The 14,420-nt window shown below is 42.1% G+C and overlaps 1 protein-coding gene and 2 long non-coding RNA genes across 3 annotated transcripts; 2 read left to right on the forward strand and 1 right to left on the reverse strand.

The window, feature by feature from the left end:
• The first annotated feature begins 40 nt into the window (after positions 1–40).
• On the forward strand, positions 41–1,612 carry LOC114798726 (uncharacterized). The gene is made up of 2 exons (XR_003751100.1): positions 41–194; positions 1,057–1,612. It is a non-coding gene; the product is annotated as an uncharacterized LOC114798726 (long non-coding RNA).
• A 748-nt stretch (positions 1,613–2,360) lies between these two features.
• LOC114797891 (probable ATP-dependent RNA helicase DHX35) lies at positions 2,361–10,560 on the forward strand. Its single transcript, XM_028993139.1, is given in 22 exon segments — positions 2,361–2,415; positions 2,707–2,834; positions 3,446–3,538; positions 3,650–3,727; positions 3,825–3,929; positions 4,009–4,070; positions 4,367–4,436; positions 4,830–4,889; positions 5,197–5,309; positions 5,515–5,611; positions 5,774–5,932; positions 6,172–6,382; positions 6,741–6,865; positions 6,992–7,046; positions 7,181–7,339; positions 7,342–7,370; positions 8,510–8,587; positions 9,020–9,149; positions 9,242–9,323; positions 9,550–9,621; positions 9,990–10,101; positions 10,397–10,560. Coding segments are annotated over 22 exon segments (2,097 nt in total). The 5' UTR covers positions 2,361–2,375; the 3' UTR covers positions 10,436–10,560.
• LOC114797892 (uncharacterized) lies at positions 5,326–12,210 on the reverse strand. Its single transcript, XR_003751011.1, has 3 exons — positions 12,080–12,210; positions 5,760–5,949; positions 5,326–5,603 (listed from the first exon to the last, which is right to left on the reverse strand). It is a non-coding gene; the product is annotated as an uncharacterized LOC114797892 (long non-coding RNA).
• Positions 12,211–14,420: the final 2,210 nt, after the last annotated feature.

Raw genomic sequence — 14,420 nt, forward strand, 5'->3', positions numbered from 1 at the left:
TTATGGGGATAATGTATTATTTTTTTGGTATGAAAATGTTATGAAATTTTCCTTTTATCAACAGATTCTGCGTCATCAATGCAGGACTCTTGTATGTCTACTTCAGTAGCTTCCAGCAGGTGGATGAAGAGGAGTATGGTGGCACATGGGAGCTCACCAAAGAGGGCTTCATGACCTCGTTCGCGTTATTTCTGGTGAGGGCAATTCAACATACCCGGCATATATTCAATCATATTTTTAAAAAGCAATCTGAGGAAATACCAAAACATTAGAGAGGCTACACACTCACAAGCCTGCTATTCCTCTGTAGCAGCTGACAGGTGAAACTAAAAAAAATAAATAATAGAACTTATATATGAAGTCTGCTATTATGAGTGACCTTTTTCACATAAAGAAACACCCCATTTCACTTAATGTTAAAGCTTTCCTATCTTTGTGAGATTATTTAACATTAATATGAACCTGTTCACCAGCCTGTCTATGGTCCTGCCGTGACTAGAAATGGTGATAGTATAAATCGGGTCGTTCTGCTGTTCAGCAGCCGTTCAGATGGTCATACGTATCTGTAATTTGTCCCCTTTGTCATCATAAGGGGAAAGGTTACCTCCCGTTTCTCATGCTTTGTCCGGCCTGATAATTTCCCTCCCCAACTCCATTCACCGTCATGGCTTCCAACCATAAAAGCATTGCAGTTGCTCAGTGACTGGATGTAAAAAGTTTTAGTCACGTGAGACTCTGAAGAACCAATGGTCGTGATAATTTTTTTTCTGGAAAACGCAGGCACGACTTCCTGTCTGCACCAAACATTGTGGTTGGTGAATGGTGTTGATGCCATTGTCACAAATGCCTGCGTTCTCTCCTCCTCGTGGGACTGGAACAAAGTGGCTGTCAATGTGCACCAAGGCAGAATTTTTAAAAGAGACTTCAGATACAAATACTAAGACCTATATAAGAACGAAACCAGTTTAATGTCATGGCCTAACGCTTGTTTGGGAAGCGTCCTTGTGATTGAAGCTGGAAAAGGTTGCATCTAAACGTTTCTCTTGTTTCTTGCAGGTGGTATGGATAATCTTTTACACGGCACTACACTACGACTGAGGAACTGCGGGGAGCTCATTTAAACCAGAGAAAGAGACATTTTATTTGTTGTGTGAATTCGAAGATCTTTTGAGCTTCAGCTCGTACCAGCAACACATGGCCGCCTCCAGTCATTTCCATCATTGTGTCCGAATTTTAAGATAAAGCTGTACTCTTCCCGGCTGTGGGTTAAAATTTCTTTTGGTTTGTTTCCTTTTTTTTAAGCAGGAATTTGTTACTTGATTTAACTTTTTTTTTTTCTCTCAATTATCCCACATTAAAAAGTCTTACTAATATGATGTTAATTTAAATGGACTGTAAATTCTGTACAATACACATTTTATCATATCCGCAATGTATTAAACTGATTTATTTGTATTTCTTGTCTTGTCAGTAACATACCTCTCAGTATTTTATAGTGTGTAACTGAATTTCAGAAATCAGACATACACACGGATTTTGAGAGACTGTATTTTCTGATCTTTGGAGACATTCATTAAACATGGGCTCCAGTCGCCCCACATTTTTAAACAGATCTCCTGGCTTGTGAATAATTCTAATAATAATGACACTAACTGGCAAAGCGTGTGTGTGTGTGTGTGAATGGGGCGGGGTGAAGACCACAGGAGCCTTTCATCGCATGCATATGCATATTGTCGTTATCCTCTGCGGGTTAAATGAGTTTTTTTCACCGAGGTAGGAGTCCACTGGGCCCCTCGCCTTGTACTGAGTCTTGCTGACTGGGTGCTGAATCAGGGTCGTGTGGCCAAAGAAATTTTGCACAAAGGAACAAGAATCCAGTGGCGCACTTCATCTGTTATAAGATTTTTTTCTCCCTTTTGTTCTTCACTTGCTTTCCCTTGTTGGTACAGGGGTTATTGTAACCTGAGTCAGACCAATTTTTTATTGACCTTCATAATGTTCAAAGGTCAGCGCATGTTTGTTTTTCTGTTTAGATTTTAATGCATGCAACGGTTGTTTTAAAATACATTGTCAAGTTGATAATTGTATTATATAACATTGGTTTCATCTGTTTATCAAATTGATCAAATAATATTTTTAAATTATATTTTTGTTATTGGTTCCTCGTAGAGGTCTTTAAAAACGTAAATTCTCCACCGTAACGCTCATATCGACATACAGCATAAATGATAAGTAACTGAAGGAAATAATACGGGAGAATCTGCTTATCATAAAGAATCTGTAACTTCTGTAAGTCTGCTATGACGTATATGTTTGTCCGTTCTGTTAGTTTAAATAAAGTTTTTTTTATTCGAGGCTATGACGTACATTCCAAGATGGCGGCGCCCCGCTACACGATGAAATTCTGGAAACCCGGTGAGATTGTAGCTGTCAATATACAAATGTTGTTTATCTGTCCATTGCATTTTCTTGTTGGATTCGAAATAGAGGCCTACCTTGCGCACCGTGGCGCTGGGAAAGGCCGTGGCGCGACTTTAATGCTGTTTGTTATTTTTGCGTTACTCTGCTGCAGCGGCCATACACACAGCTCGCTAAAGCAAGAGCTCCGCCTTCTAGCAGTCAGCAAAAAGAGACGTTTTTTTACGATGGGGCTGACGGTGACGGGCTATATCAGTTCAGTAATAAAGACACGTGCTTGTGCCCCAGGTTCGGAGGCTCCAGGGGTGTCAGAAGAGCGGGAGCTGGCGAACGAGACCACCGGCTCCCCGGTGATCTACAACCCGCACACCACGCTGTCCATCGAGAAGCAGCGGCAGCGGCTGCCCGTTTTCAAGGTACCGACTCGGTGCTGAATGCTCCCTGGCCGTTCTGCTTTTATTACGCCGTTTGTGCGCACAATGGCACGGGCAGCTGAATGTTTTTGGGGGTGCTGAGAAAACGCGTAAGGGTGGATCGATATTGTGGTAGGGTGCTGAATTTGCTGAGCTTGACCTCTGACCTTGAGGCTTTGACTGCCGATTGATGCCGATATCTCACGTATATAATGGCCTTGTGAGTATCGTTGCATAATTATAACTGGGGCTTGATGATATGGTGTGCAACAGTATTGGAATTTTTAGAAAGCTGTTGCATATGACAAATGTTTTTTTTTAATTTTTTTTCTGATTTATTACAGCTATTTATTTTCTGATAGAAATGGAGCGTATGACCATGTAATAATCAATTACATTACAGTATTTACATGTCTGTCTGTAACTACAGAACTCAATATATTGTCAGTATATTGCCCAGACCCTTGATTCCTGCAGATTCTCTGGTAAAAATGCCATGTTTTACATGTATGTAATTATGTAATGATCATGGTATCAAAAATCTTAAAAAAAGCTCCTCATTATTATTATGGCATCTTGGTGTGGGAGACATGTTTCCTGGTCTGTTTTTACAGCACAGAAACAACATCCTCTACCTAGTGGAGAGTTACCAGACGGTGGTAATTGTTGGAGAGACGGGATGTGGGAAAAGCACACAGATCCCGCAGGTCAGTTTAGAGATGAATGCATTTTTTTATTTGTTTTCAGATCTTTCCAGCTGTGGCATTATACATTAATTTCAAGTAATTAATTAATTTCATAATCCCCCCTCCCATTAGTATCTCCTGGAAGCAGGTTGGGCCGCAGAGGGGAAAGTGATTGGTGTGACTCAGCCTCGGAGAGTGGCTGCAATATCCGTAAGCTTTGTCTCCTACTAATGGAAATGTTATATATTATTTTTCTTGTGTTGGCTTGTATTTTTTGTTCTTTTTGACTTCTGTTTCGCCTGATCAGGTGGCCAATCGAGTGGCAGAGGAACGCGGCGCTCTAATAGGGCATGAGGTCGGATACACAATCAGATTTGACGACTGCTCAGATCCTCACGCCACCCGCATAAAGGTAGACTTGGCACAGTAGCAGGAAATTGTCATTATTCGTTTACTCTCTTCAAGTAAGGTCATGAATGTCTTTCTTTCAGTTCCTGACGGATGGCATGTTGGTGCGGGAGATGATGGCTGATCCTCTTTTAAAGAAATACAGGTTCTTTTTAATCTGAGACGATTATTGTAATATATGTGTGTGACATCTACAAACTGAAAATAGGAGCCTTTTGAAACCATTGGCTGCCATTCTATGAAAATAATGGTATGTTGTAAACATTTGGAGCACTGGTCTGTACTTTAGAGATGAGCGTTGATGTCCTTTACATCTACTTGTTTGTAGGATGGACATGAAAACAAACTGATTTTTGGCTATTTTTATATTGCGGTTAAAATTGGGATTTTTGAATCCACGGATAATATTTTAATCAAACTGCTTTGTTTTTCTGTCTCTAGTGTCTTAATGCTTGATGAGGCTCACGAGAGGACCTTGTATACAGACATCGCCATTGGGCTTTTGAAAAAGGTGACTTGCTGATTTTGGTTATTTGAATTGATTAGTCAGAGCCAATTTCAATCAATACAATCAATAAAAAAAAAAAATACAAAAAAGTTAACTGAAGCACATATTCTGCTGACCAGTAATTAGCCTCTCAATCTCCACTGCTTTTAAGGAACAGACTGCAACCTTCCCTGTCCCTGTATCAAAGACCAACATATTGATAATGAAATGTTTTACTGATCAGTTCTTATTTGATCTTAACAGTTTTAATTGATTTGCATTTGTAGTGCATCCATACAGACTTAATTTTCACTCCAAATTTTTCTGCCAGCCTTGCACACGTCCTTAAAAGATTAACAAGCAAGGCTCACTCAAGGCTTATGAGGTTCGTTAAAGTTTTCTCTGTTTTCCCAACAGATTCAGAAGAAACGGCGAGACCTGAGGCTGATTGTGGCATCTGCTACTCTGGACGCTAAGGTTGTTCTAGGAAGCATTCAGAATAAAAAGCTGTCCAATGTGACCGAGAAATGAAGAGGGATAAGATATTGGAGGGCTTTGTGATATCTGGCATCTGGAGAACGCTCATAACTTTCATGCCTATGAATGTCAGAGTGCTTGTCATATGAGAACAGATTACTTAAAAAAAAAAAAGCTGAGATCCATTAAAAATGTTACACAAGCTATCATTTAAAAATGTTTCCATATCATTTGTTTACAGAGTTTAAGACAAAAATGAAATCTGCTTTAAACTTTTAATTCATTCATTTGCTATAATTTCCTGCAGAAATTTCAAGATTTCTTCAACCTAAATGAAACGTCTGATCCAAGTAAAGACACTTGTGGGATCCTCACGGTTGAAGGTCGTACCCACCCGGTGGATGTGTTTTACACCGTCAGGTATTCTGTAGTGTGCATTCTTCATATTCCGAAGCAGTCAATGTCCAAGGTGCATTTCTTGTCAGAGAAACTTGACTTAAATTGGGTGAATAATATGCGGGAATTGGCTTTGCAGGACCTTGAATGTGATTTTTGGCCCGCAAGGCCTCATTGTCAGGTGGTGGATTTGTTTAACTGATCTGCCGTGTGTCTCCCGTCTCCTCAGCCCTGTGCCGGATTATGTGAAGGCCACAGTGGAGACCGTGCTGAAGATCCATGAGTCGGAGGATGACGGAGACGTGGTCGCTTTTCTCACTGGACAGGTTGATGTGTAAAATGATAGACAACATTGCATTCGTTATTTTTCCTTTTATGCTATGCTACATTCATGTGATATATCAATAATAAAAGCCTAGACAGAAGTATGAAAAGAAGAAAATTTGAGTATTATTTGTAAGCCTTTGCTATAACCTGTCTTTGTGCAGGAGGAGGTGGAGAAGGTGGTCTCCATGTTGCAGGAACAGGCCAGAACTCTGTCTCGCTACGGCATGAAGAAGCATCTGCGGGTTCTGCCCATGTACGCAGGGCTGCCCTACGCAGACCAGATGAAGGTCTTTGAAAGGATGCCCTCTTCTGTCCGCAAGGTGAACTGCTCTCAATTCTGGTTGGACGGAAGCAGAGTGCAATTGCAGCAGAGTGCAATTGCAGCTCTATTCTCAAATGAATGTCTCATTAAGGAAGTAAAATCTTAATTGTTGCAACTGCCATAAATAATTTCAGTGTTGCTTATTAGGGGTGTGAATCACATAATGACCCAGGATATAATCATGTTTGTCATGACCTTATTTTTGGTTCCCCTTCTTTCTTGTGTTCATGTGTTCAGGTGGTGGTTGCCACTAACATTGCTGAGACGTCCATCACCATAAACGGAATCATGTTTGTGATCGATTGCGCATTCGTCAAGATGAGGGCTTATAACCCACGCACAGGCATCGAGTCGCTGGTGGTAACGCCCATCTCGAAGGCCTCGGCCTGTCAGAGAGCAGGCAGGGCGGGGCGTAACCGCCCAGGGAAATGCTTCCGCCTCTATACAGGTACTCGCTTTATACTCATTCCTGACCACTGTTTTTCCTGCTTCTGCTGCATCATCATGACTCAGTATATGGTTCTATATGGCAGGGGTTGGCCTAGCGGGTAAGGAAACAGACCCGTAATCGGAAGGTTGCTGGTTCGAATCCTGAACTTGACTTGCCACTTGATAAAAGTACCGTCCCCACACACTGCTCACTCAGTTCACTTCACACCCTAGATGCTAATGTCACCGGTCAGTAGTGCTGATGTTATGGCTGATCAGTGTGCATTCTCACATGAGTATTGAAAGTAGACCAGGCAATATTTCTGTGGGGTTTTTGCATTCCGTGCTCTCTAACATCTGCCTTCTCTGTCATCCAGAGGAAGACTATGAGAAGCTCCCTCCCTCAACTGTGCCAGAAATGCAGCGCTCCAACCTGGCCCCGGTCATCCTGCAGCTGAAGGCCCTGGGGATTGACAATGTCTTACGCTTCAGCTTTCTGTCTGTAAGTTGACTGCTCGCATACACAGATTGGAATGGATGTGCTGTTAAATAAAGTGGAACATACAGTTGTTTGTAGAAATATCTGTAAATTCTGTCAGATTATAATTTGATTTGTTTCATGCTGCAGCCTCCTCCTGCCCAGTCAATGGTCCAAGCCCTGGAGCTCCTATATGCACTTGGTGGTAAAGAGATTATCATTTACACAGAATGCTGAGTTATATAATATGAATCATATAAGAATATCTTAAAGCTACCATGGGTGCAAACACACTGTTGCATTTGTGCATTGACACGTTTCATTTTCATTTCCCTGCAGGTCTGGACCAGTACGGCCGCCTGACTGATCCCATGGGTGTGAGAATGGCTGAGTTTCCGCTCAGTCCCATGTTTGCCAAAATGCTGCTCGAGTCTGGAACCTTTGGCTGCTCCAAGGAGATTGTCACCATAGCAGCCATGATGCAGATCCAGAACATCTTTTGGTGCCGCCCAATCAGAAAAAAGCAGCAGTGAGTCGTCGGGGAGCTTCGTGCTGTGGGATTCTCATATTCCCCACAGGATTTAATTTGTTGTCTTTTTCGTTCTGGCTTTTATTTTTCTGTGCGCTTTCAGTCTGTGCAGCTATTTCCCCGTTCCTTTTGTCACATCTCAAGTAGACTCCGATTGTTTGTTTGTAGGGTTGGTCAGATTATGAATGTTATTGAAATGTTATTGTTATTCCAAAAACGCTATATAACAGAAAATGTGATACATAATCACATCTTAATGAGCCTAGCAAAAATAACACAAGTGAACATTTCACTTGGTGCTTGAGAGAATGAAAGCCTGTGCTGGAAAGTGTAGCCTGTACAGCGCTGATAGCAAAGAATACAATGGAGCCTAACTCGAGCATGATCAAAATTAAAATATTTTTGATTGGTTTGATAACATTCCAAGAAATTTAAAATCAGCTCAACCTTGACTTTGTGTGTGTTCTGTGCAGATATTTACATTGATCGCATTCATCAGATGCCTTTATCCAGAGCATGTTAGTTACAGGGACAGGGACACTGGAGACACTCGGGTGTCTGGTTCAGGGACACAATGGTAATAAGTGGGGTTTGTACCTGTGACCTGAAGATGTCTTCAAAGTTCAGTTTGAAGAAACAAGCACTCAGTCACTCTCCAGAACTGCTTAATCCAGAGCTGGCTTTCGGAGCCCGTCCTGGGACGTCAGGCATAGGGCGGGGCAGAGTGCCACCCTGCACCACAGGGTCCACACACATTCACTCATGCTCTAAGCGAAGCCATTGCGCTATCTGCCACAGCACTGATTCCAAGCAAATCTACAAATTTCAGGCCCAAATTGTTTTTAAAATGTCACGAGAGTAAAGTAGTTATAATATCACAGAATCATCAGGAGATTATAACCACTGTTTTACTGCATTTTCCCCACCATTTTTGTTTTAAATATTTGTGTCCTGAAAATTTAATAGTAAAGCCCTGTCTCAATTTTTGTTTTAAATAACTTTTCTATATAGCCCAGAATCATTCAGCTGGACGTGTTTTGTATATGTTTTTTTTTTTTTTTTAATTGACCTTCATCCTGTCTCATTTGTCAGGATGTCTGTCTGCTCTCTGTATTTCTGTCTTCTGCTACCTGTTCCAGGCTCGAGAGCACAGGAAGTTTGCTGTGGCAGAAGGAGACCACCTCACCATGCTCAATGTGTATGAGGCCTTCATCAAAGTATGGGAGTATACATTTTTTGGCTATCAGGGTTTTTTTTTTTTTTTTTTTTTTTTCATGCATTGAAAAAACAGATAACATTTATTTATACCAAGGGAAATTTTGTACTGCAAATGTTAAATAAATTTAAATAACTTTAACTAAATATGTATGATTTGCATTATGTACATCCTAATATTTGAGACAAATTGCTTTCTAATACTCTTTGTTAGCACTGCTTTTTTTTGTTTAAAAAAAATTTATTTGCAAAATTTTAGCATTTTTGCGTTGTCCTGAACATCGCACATTGGTAACAGTGGCTATCTTGATTTATCGACTCGATCTGGAATGCATCCAACTTTGTTTTGACACAGTTCCCACTTGATGAAAATGGAATGTTGCAGTAGTGTGGAAGTTTTACTTTTTAACACCACTTATTTATGGTCTTCCCAGCACCAGAAGAACTCCCAGTGGTGCCAGGACCACTTCCTCAATTACAAAGGCCTGATCCGTGCCTTGACTGTCCGGGAGCAGCTCCGGCGTCTCATGAACAAGTTCAAAGTGCCGCGTAACTCCAGTGAAGGTGTGCTGCCGCGGTAGCCTGTTCCTGTTCTCCGTTCTCTCATTTGTCTGGTGTTTTTTTGCATTAAAACGATGGGCCTCATTCTCAATCAGGTGACCCGGATGTGATTCTCAAGTGCATTGTGTCGGGATTCTTTGCCAACGCTGCCCGTTTGCATCACTCTGGCTCCTACCGGTGAGTCCTCCCAGCATTCCCTGGGGCTGCTAAGATAAAGTTTTCGGATTCTGATTCTTTATCAATCCCGAAGGAAATTGCTTAAACCATCAGTTGTCGCTTTTCTTTTTTGGTTCTGTCAATCGATATGTTGCTATGGTATTAATATGACCTGGTGAGCTGCATGGAAGAGAAATTCCATACTTAATTTTCTTTCTCATTCCATTGCTTTTTTCCTTTCGGCCAGGACTTTGCGGGATGACCGGGAGCTACACATCCACCCCAACTCAGTGCTGTATGGAGAGAAGCCTCCAAAATGGTTTGTTTCAGGAGTGTCTGAAGCCATGTGCACATTAATGAGACCTGAACGAGAACCACACGAGTGTTAGAGTGTTTTTTTTCTTTTTTTTGTCATTTTTGCGCAATTAACAACTAACTACTCACATGATCAGTTTCCTAACTGTGCTAACTGTCTGCAAATCTTGAGTTACCCATGGGAAATGTAGTATAATAAAGTTACACTGTAACTTTCCCTTTCATCTAACTAGTAGTCTTAGTTGTAATCTTCTTTGTTTTCCTTCTGAAGGACACTTGTGTCAGAAATAATAATGCTACTTGTCTTGATTGGTGGTGTTGCGCTTATTCATTTGAGCTTGTCATTGTCTTGCCGCCATGCCTTTTTTGCAGGGTGGTGTTTAATGAAGTGGTGCAAACATCCAAATACTACATGCGTGACGTGACTGCTGTGGAGTCAGCCTGGCTGGTTGAGCTGGCTCCCCACTTCTACAGGCAGGCCAAGGTTGGTTGGAGAGACGTAGGGCTTATCTCGGCACATTATGTCCAAACGTTGCCATACGGTCCTTAATCGGTCTCATCACTCACATGAAAAGTTGCCTATTCTTGGACGTAACTTTGTGTACTTTGCACACGTTAGATTGGACTCTGCGACTGGACACTCTCTTATGTCTGGAAATTTGAATCTTCATATTCAAATGACTGATTATTACTGATTTAATATAAGTTGTCATGAGCAAACTTTGCATTGAAGTGGCCCTTCATAACCTATGTGTTACCTGTCTCTCACTCTTTTTCAGCATGGGTCACTAGGAAGCAAGAGAACCAAGGTGTTCTGAGCCGGCCGGTCAGTCCCTCTGTTTGCCACTGGACGGGCAGTAGAATCCCACCAAACAACAGCCCCCTTCCCAGAAAGCAATTCGACACTGGGCTCCCATCTCGTTCTGTACATAGAGATGTATAGTATATTTGTCCTCATGTTCACCCCCACCTCCACGTGTGTGTATATATACAGTGGTTTAGAGCTTGGGGATGATAAATATGGTTCTGGAGAGCCACACACAAACAGGTTTTCCATTGGTCCATTAGCCACGCCCCTTAAAAGATCATGTGCGGGTAAATATAAGTTTATATTTTAAGATGGCTGGAAAACCTGCTGGTGACTCTCCAGGGCTGAATGTAGACACCCCTGGTGTAGAGTTTTAGACGATCACAGGCTTGTTGGAGTGAAGGGACCCAAACATTATGCTTTTTTTATATATTTATATATATAGATTTTAATTCTCTGATAGAGGGACTTAAAGAGAGACAAGAGGATAAGTGCTGTAGAGTTGTCGCTGTGACTGAAATATTACTCGACCAAGATTGTAAAGCTCTGTTACCTCACTGTGAATGGCATTTAACAAAGGTACAAATATTACAAATGACCCAATTTTTCACCAGTCGTCTACTGTGTAGCTACAAAGTTGTGGCCTTTTTAACCATTTTGTGCCAAATATCTAAACCGTATTTGACATTTCATGGTCTATGGAATGTGGAAATAAGTCATAGTTTCAAGTGCAAGAGAAACAATCAGTAATAAAAGTGCCATTTTTTTGTACAGGTGCTTAAAAATGAGCATTTAACTGTGTGATGCCTCAGAAACCAAAAGCCCATGAAACTGTGCCCTATTTAGAAATCTCTCCTTTTCTGCCATCAGCTCGTGACATGCTCCACCATTACCCACTCATAGCTGTGATGATATGAACACATGCACTTCTCCTGCTTTTGTGTAATTCATACATTTTTTTGTACAGAAATTTACAGTTTACATCCTCCTTACATGTATCTTGAAAGCGTAACGCTTTAACTCTCGGAAGCCATGTTTTCTGATGGAAATGATCGAATGTCGTTTCGCCTCCGCTGGAGCCTAATTTCATTTCAGTAAAGTTACGGCTATAGCCTCATTGGTAAATGTCTGCATGGGTATATACATATATATATGTAGACCTTCTAGCTTTGAACTGTATAGACGTAGCTGTAGCTACCCTGAAGATTGACTGTAGGCATATAAGATGAATATAGAATACAATTACATACTCCTGCATGCTGAAGTGCAACATTTTACCAGTCTGTCTTTCTTTACGTTTTTAGTTTGTAATGTTGAAGACATTCTGCCTGTCAGCAGATGCCTCTGTGCGACTTCAGTGTAATCGGTTCAATTACATTTATCTGCAGTAAACACACAGGACCCATCAAAATCTATACATGAATACCTTCCAATAAAGCTGTATGGTCATGAGGCACTTAGTCTTTGTCTTTTATATATTTCCCTCATGCTTTGTGTATTTACTGCATTCGTGATAACTGCCTCACATCCAAGTGGTCTGGTTCATACGGGCAAAAAAAAAAAAATGTGCGAGCATAAGCTGATGCATTTTTCTAGCGTTACGAACGTGTTCACAAGTATCACATCAGGTATGGAACCAATGGACACGACTGACCTCTCTCACAGACCCCACCGTTTCTTCAGCCTCAGTCTGGATTTGGGGGTTTGTTCATGAAGCATGGTCTTCAGGACCTTCATTTCTGAATCCGTCTTTTCCACAACACAATCCTGCCTCTGACAATTCTTTCACCCTCATGCTGTGGATTTTGGTCAGGCTTTTATCTACCAGCTTTTGTCTAGAAAAAAAATTTGGATCACTGTAGAAATTGCTGAGGAAAAGTGGGCTAAAGAGAAAGTGAACAGTTTCTGAATGGTTATGTGGCTGTAAATGAATGAATGCATTGTTTAATTTGTGTAAATGTCCCTGACACTGGTGGTGTTGGTTTTTGTGTGTGTGTGGTTTTTGCTAGATGCCAGCATTGTGTTCTGTCGTTCATGCATACATGCCACGGAGGTAATGAAACCTTGTTCTCTCAGCTAAAGGTCACAGATGAAATATGATTGTGACCAGCATTACCATTTTTCATAATGCACAAATAGGATAGTAATGGCTAGTAAGTGATATATATGTTTTGTACTGTAGAAACGATAGAAATCGGTGGGTGTATGTGCTGTGCCAGGAAAGAGAGTATGGGGGAGAACACCCTCCTGACAAGTGGCACAGTGAAAAAGTATGGCTGACTTGCTTGCTTAGGAGCCCGATCGTTCCGTGTAGGCGGAAAAGTGCGTCTTCATGGCTCCCGGGGGAGAGAAGCCCGAGGAGAGAGGATCCTTGGATCTTGGGGGGGACTGTTCTGAGTTTCAATTACCCCCACTGAGCCACCGCACACAGAACAGGGGCGTAGGGGTCGATCCTGCTACCCTTCATGCCTATGGCGGTCCAGTCATAACACACACACACACACACACACACACACACACACACTTTCACCTGACACACATATAACATCTGGAATAAAATATATGATAAACATTTTAAATTCATAAATGACCGGCAAGATGGACCGACAAGGTGATATTCATCATTACAGTCATTATTATAATGGTCATTTCAACATTAATAATGGTTAATGCTATTGCTAATAGTACTAACGATATTATCGGTTGCGATGCTTTGTTACTCGAGCCTGTGAAGGCCAAGTTCTCCCTGATCTTCTGGTTTCGTTCAGGGCCTCCTCGCTCTGTCTCCGTCAGTGCAAGAAGCGAACGGCTTACATGAATTAGTGATTAATAGATGGCGCTGCAAGAAGAGAAAACAGGAAAACAGGCAACTTTTTAACACACATTCTTTAACCCATGTCAGGAAATGGGAGAATTCAAGCGTTAAGTGGAGTTAGTTCATCCTTCTGACAGAAAAGATATCGAGGGACAATTATTGTTTCACAAAAATCTGCACCATAATAAATTAATAACTGAAAATTCTACTAAGCAAACGTATCAAATTTGACAGCGCAAGACGAGATGTGAAGTGCTGATGATACATGATACACAGCAAATAAAAAAAAGATAAAACACGGCTTACAGCAGAAAGTTAAAGTTATTGATTCAACAATGAATTATAGTTTTATAGTTCGCCATGTAATTGAAGCTGACAATTCAACTTTAGGTCACCGTTTTACCAGCAATCGCCAAGTTGAAAAGGGACGTTGAAATAGCGTTAAGTCAACGTTGTCTCAACGTTTATTCCTTTTTCAGTAGCCTCTTCCTCCGAGATGTCTGGGGCCCTCGGTGCTTTCGGCGCTCTTCATTTCCATCGCGCATCTGTTGTTAAAGGGGCTGCGCGGCGGGATTTATTTTTTTATACCCCCGGTGTGACAAATTGAAAGTGCCTCGGTCTAGTTTATTGCCCGGATCGGGTCAAACGAAAAATATTGGAGGTCCGCGCCGGGAGACGGGCCCGTCTGGCCCAGATGAATGGACCGATCATTTCTTATTGAGAAACAATTCCTAAAAGGTGGTTTACAGTGTGACGGAGGGAAGCTTGGCGCGGCCTGCTCCCTCCCTGACCCTCGGCTGCGGCCGGAATTAAATGGATAGAGAGCGCGCGGGTTCCTGATGGCGCAACTCCGCCGGAGAGACACTCCATTTGTTACGAAGCGGGGGTCCTGATGAAGTGTAGGGAGAGCTCTCCCCGTTTATTTATTTATTTCGTCTTCCCGCTACAAGGCCGGCCTTCACGCCGAACACTCGGAATGGATGGAGGAAGGCGATTGAATTTTACACTCTTCTGCTCATGATTAATGCGCCTGCACTCGCCGCCGCCGCCGCCGCCGGGACAACGCGGCCGCCCCGCCGCCAGGTGGCGCCCGTGGTCCGACGAAGAAAACCCCGCGTCGGGGGACACGACTTCTCCCGTCCCGTCCCCTGCTCGACGTAAACGTTCTGGCAGCGACCGG

Source organism: Denticeps clupeoides, chromosome 10 (assembly GCF_900700375.1).
Source record: "Denticeps clupeoides chromosome 10, fDenClu1.1, whole genome shotgun sequence".
In the NCBI taxonomy this organism is placed as follows: Eukaryota; Metazoa; Chordata; class Actinopteri; order Clupeiformes; family Denticipitidae; genus Denticeps; species Denticeps clupeoides.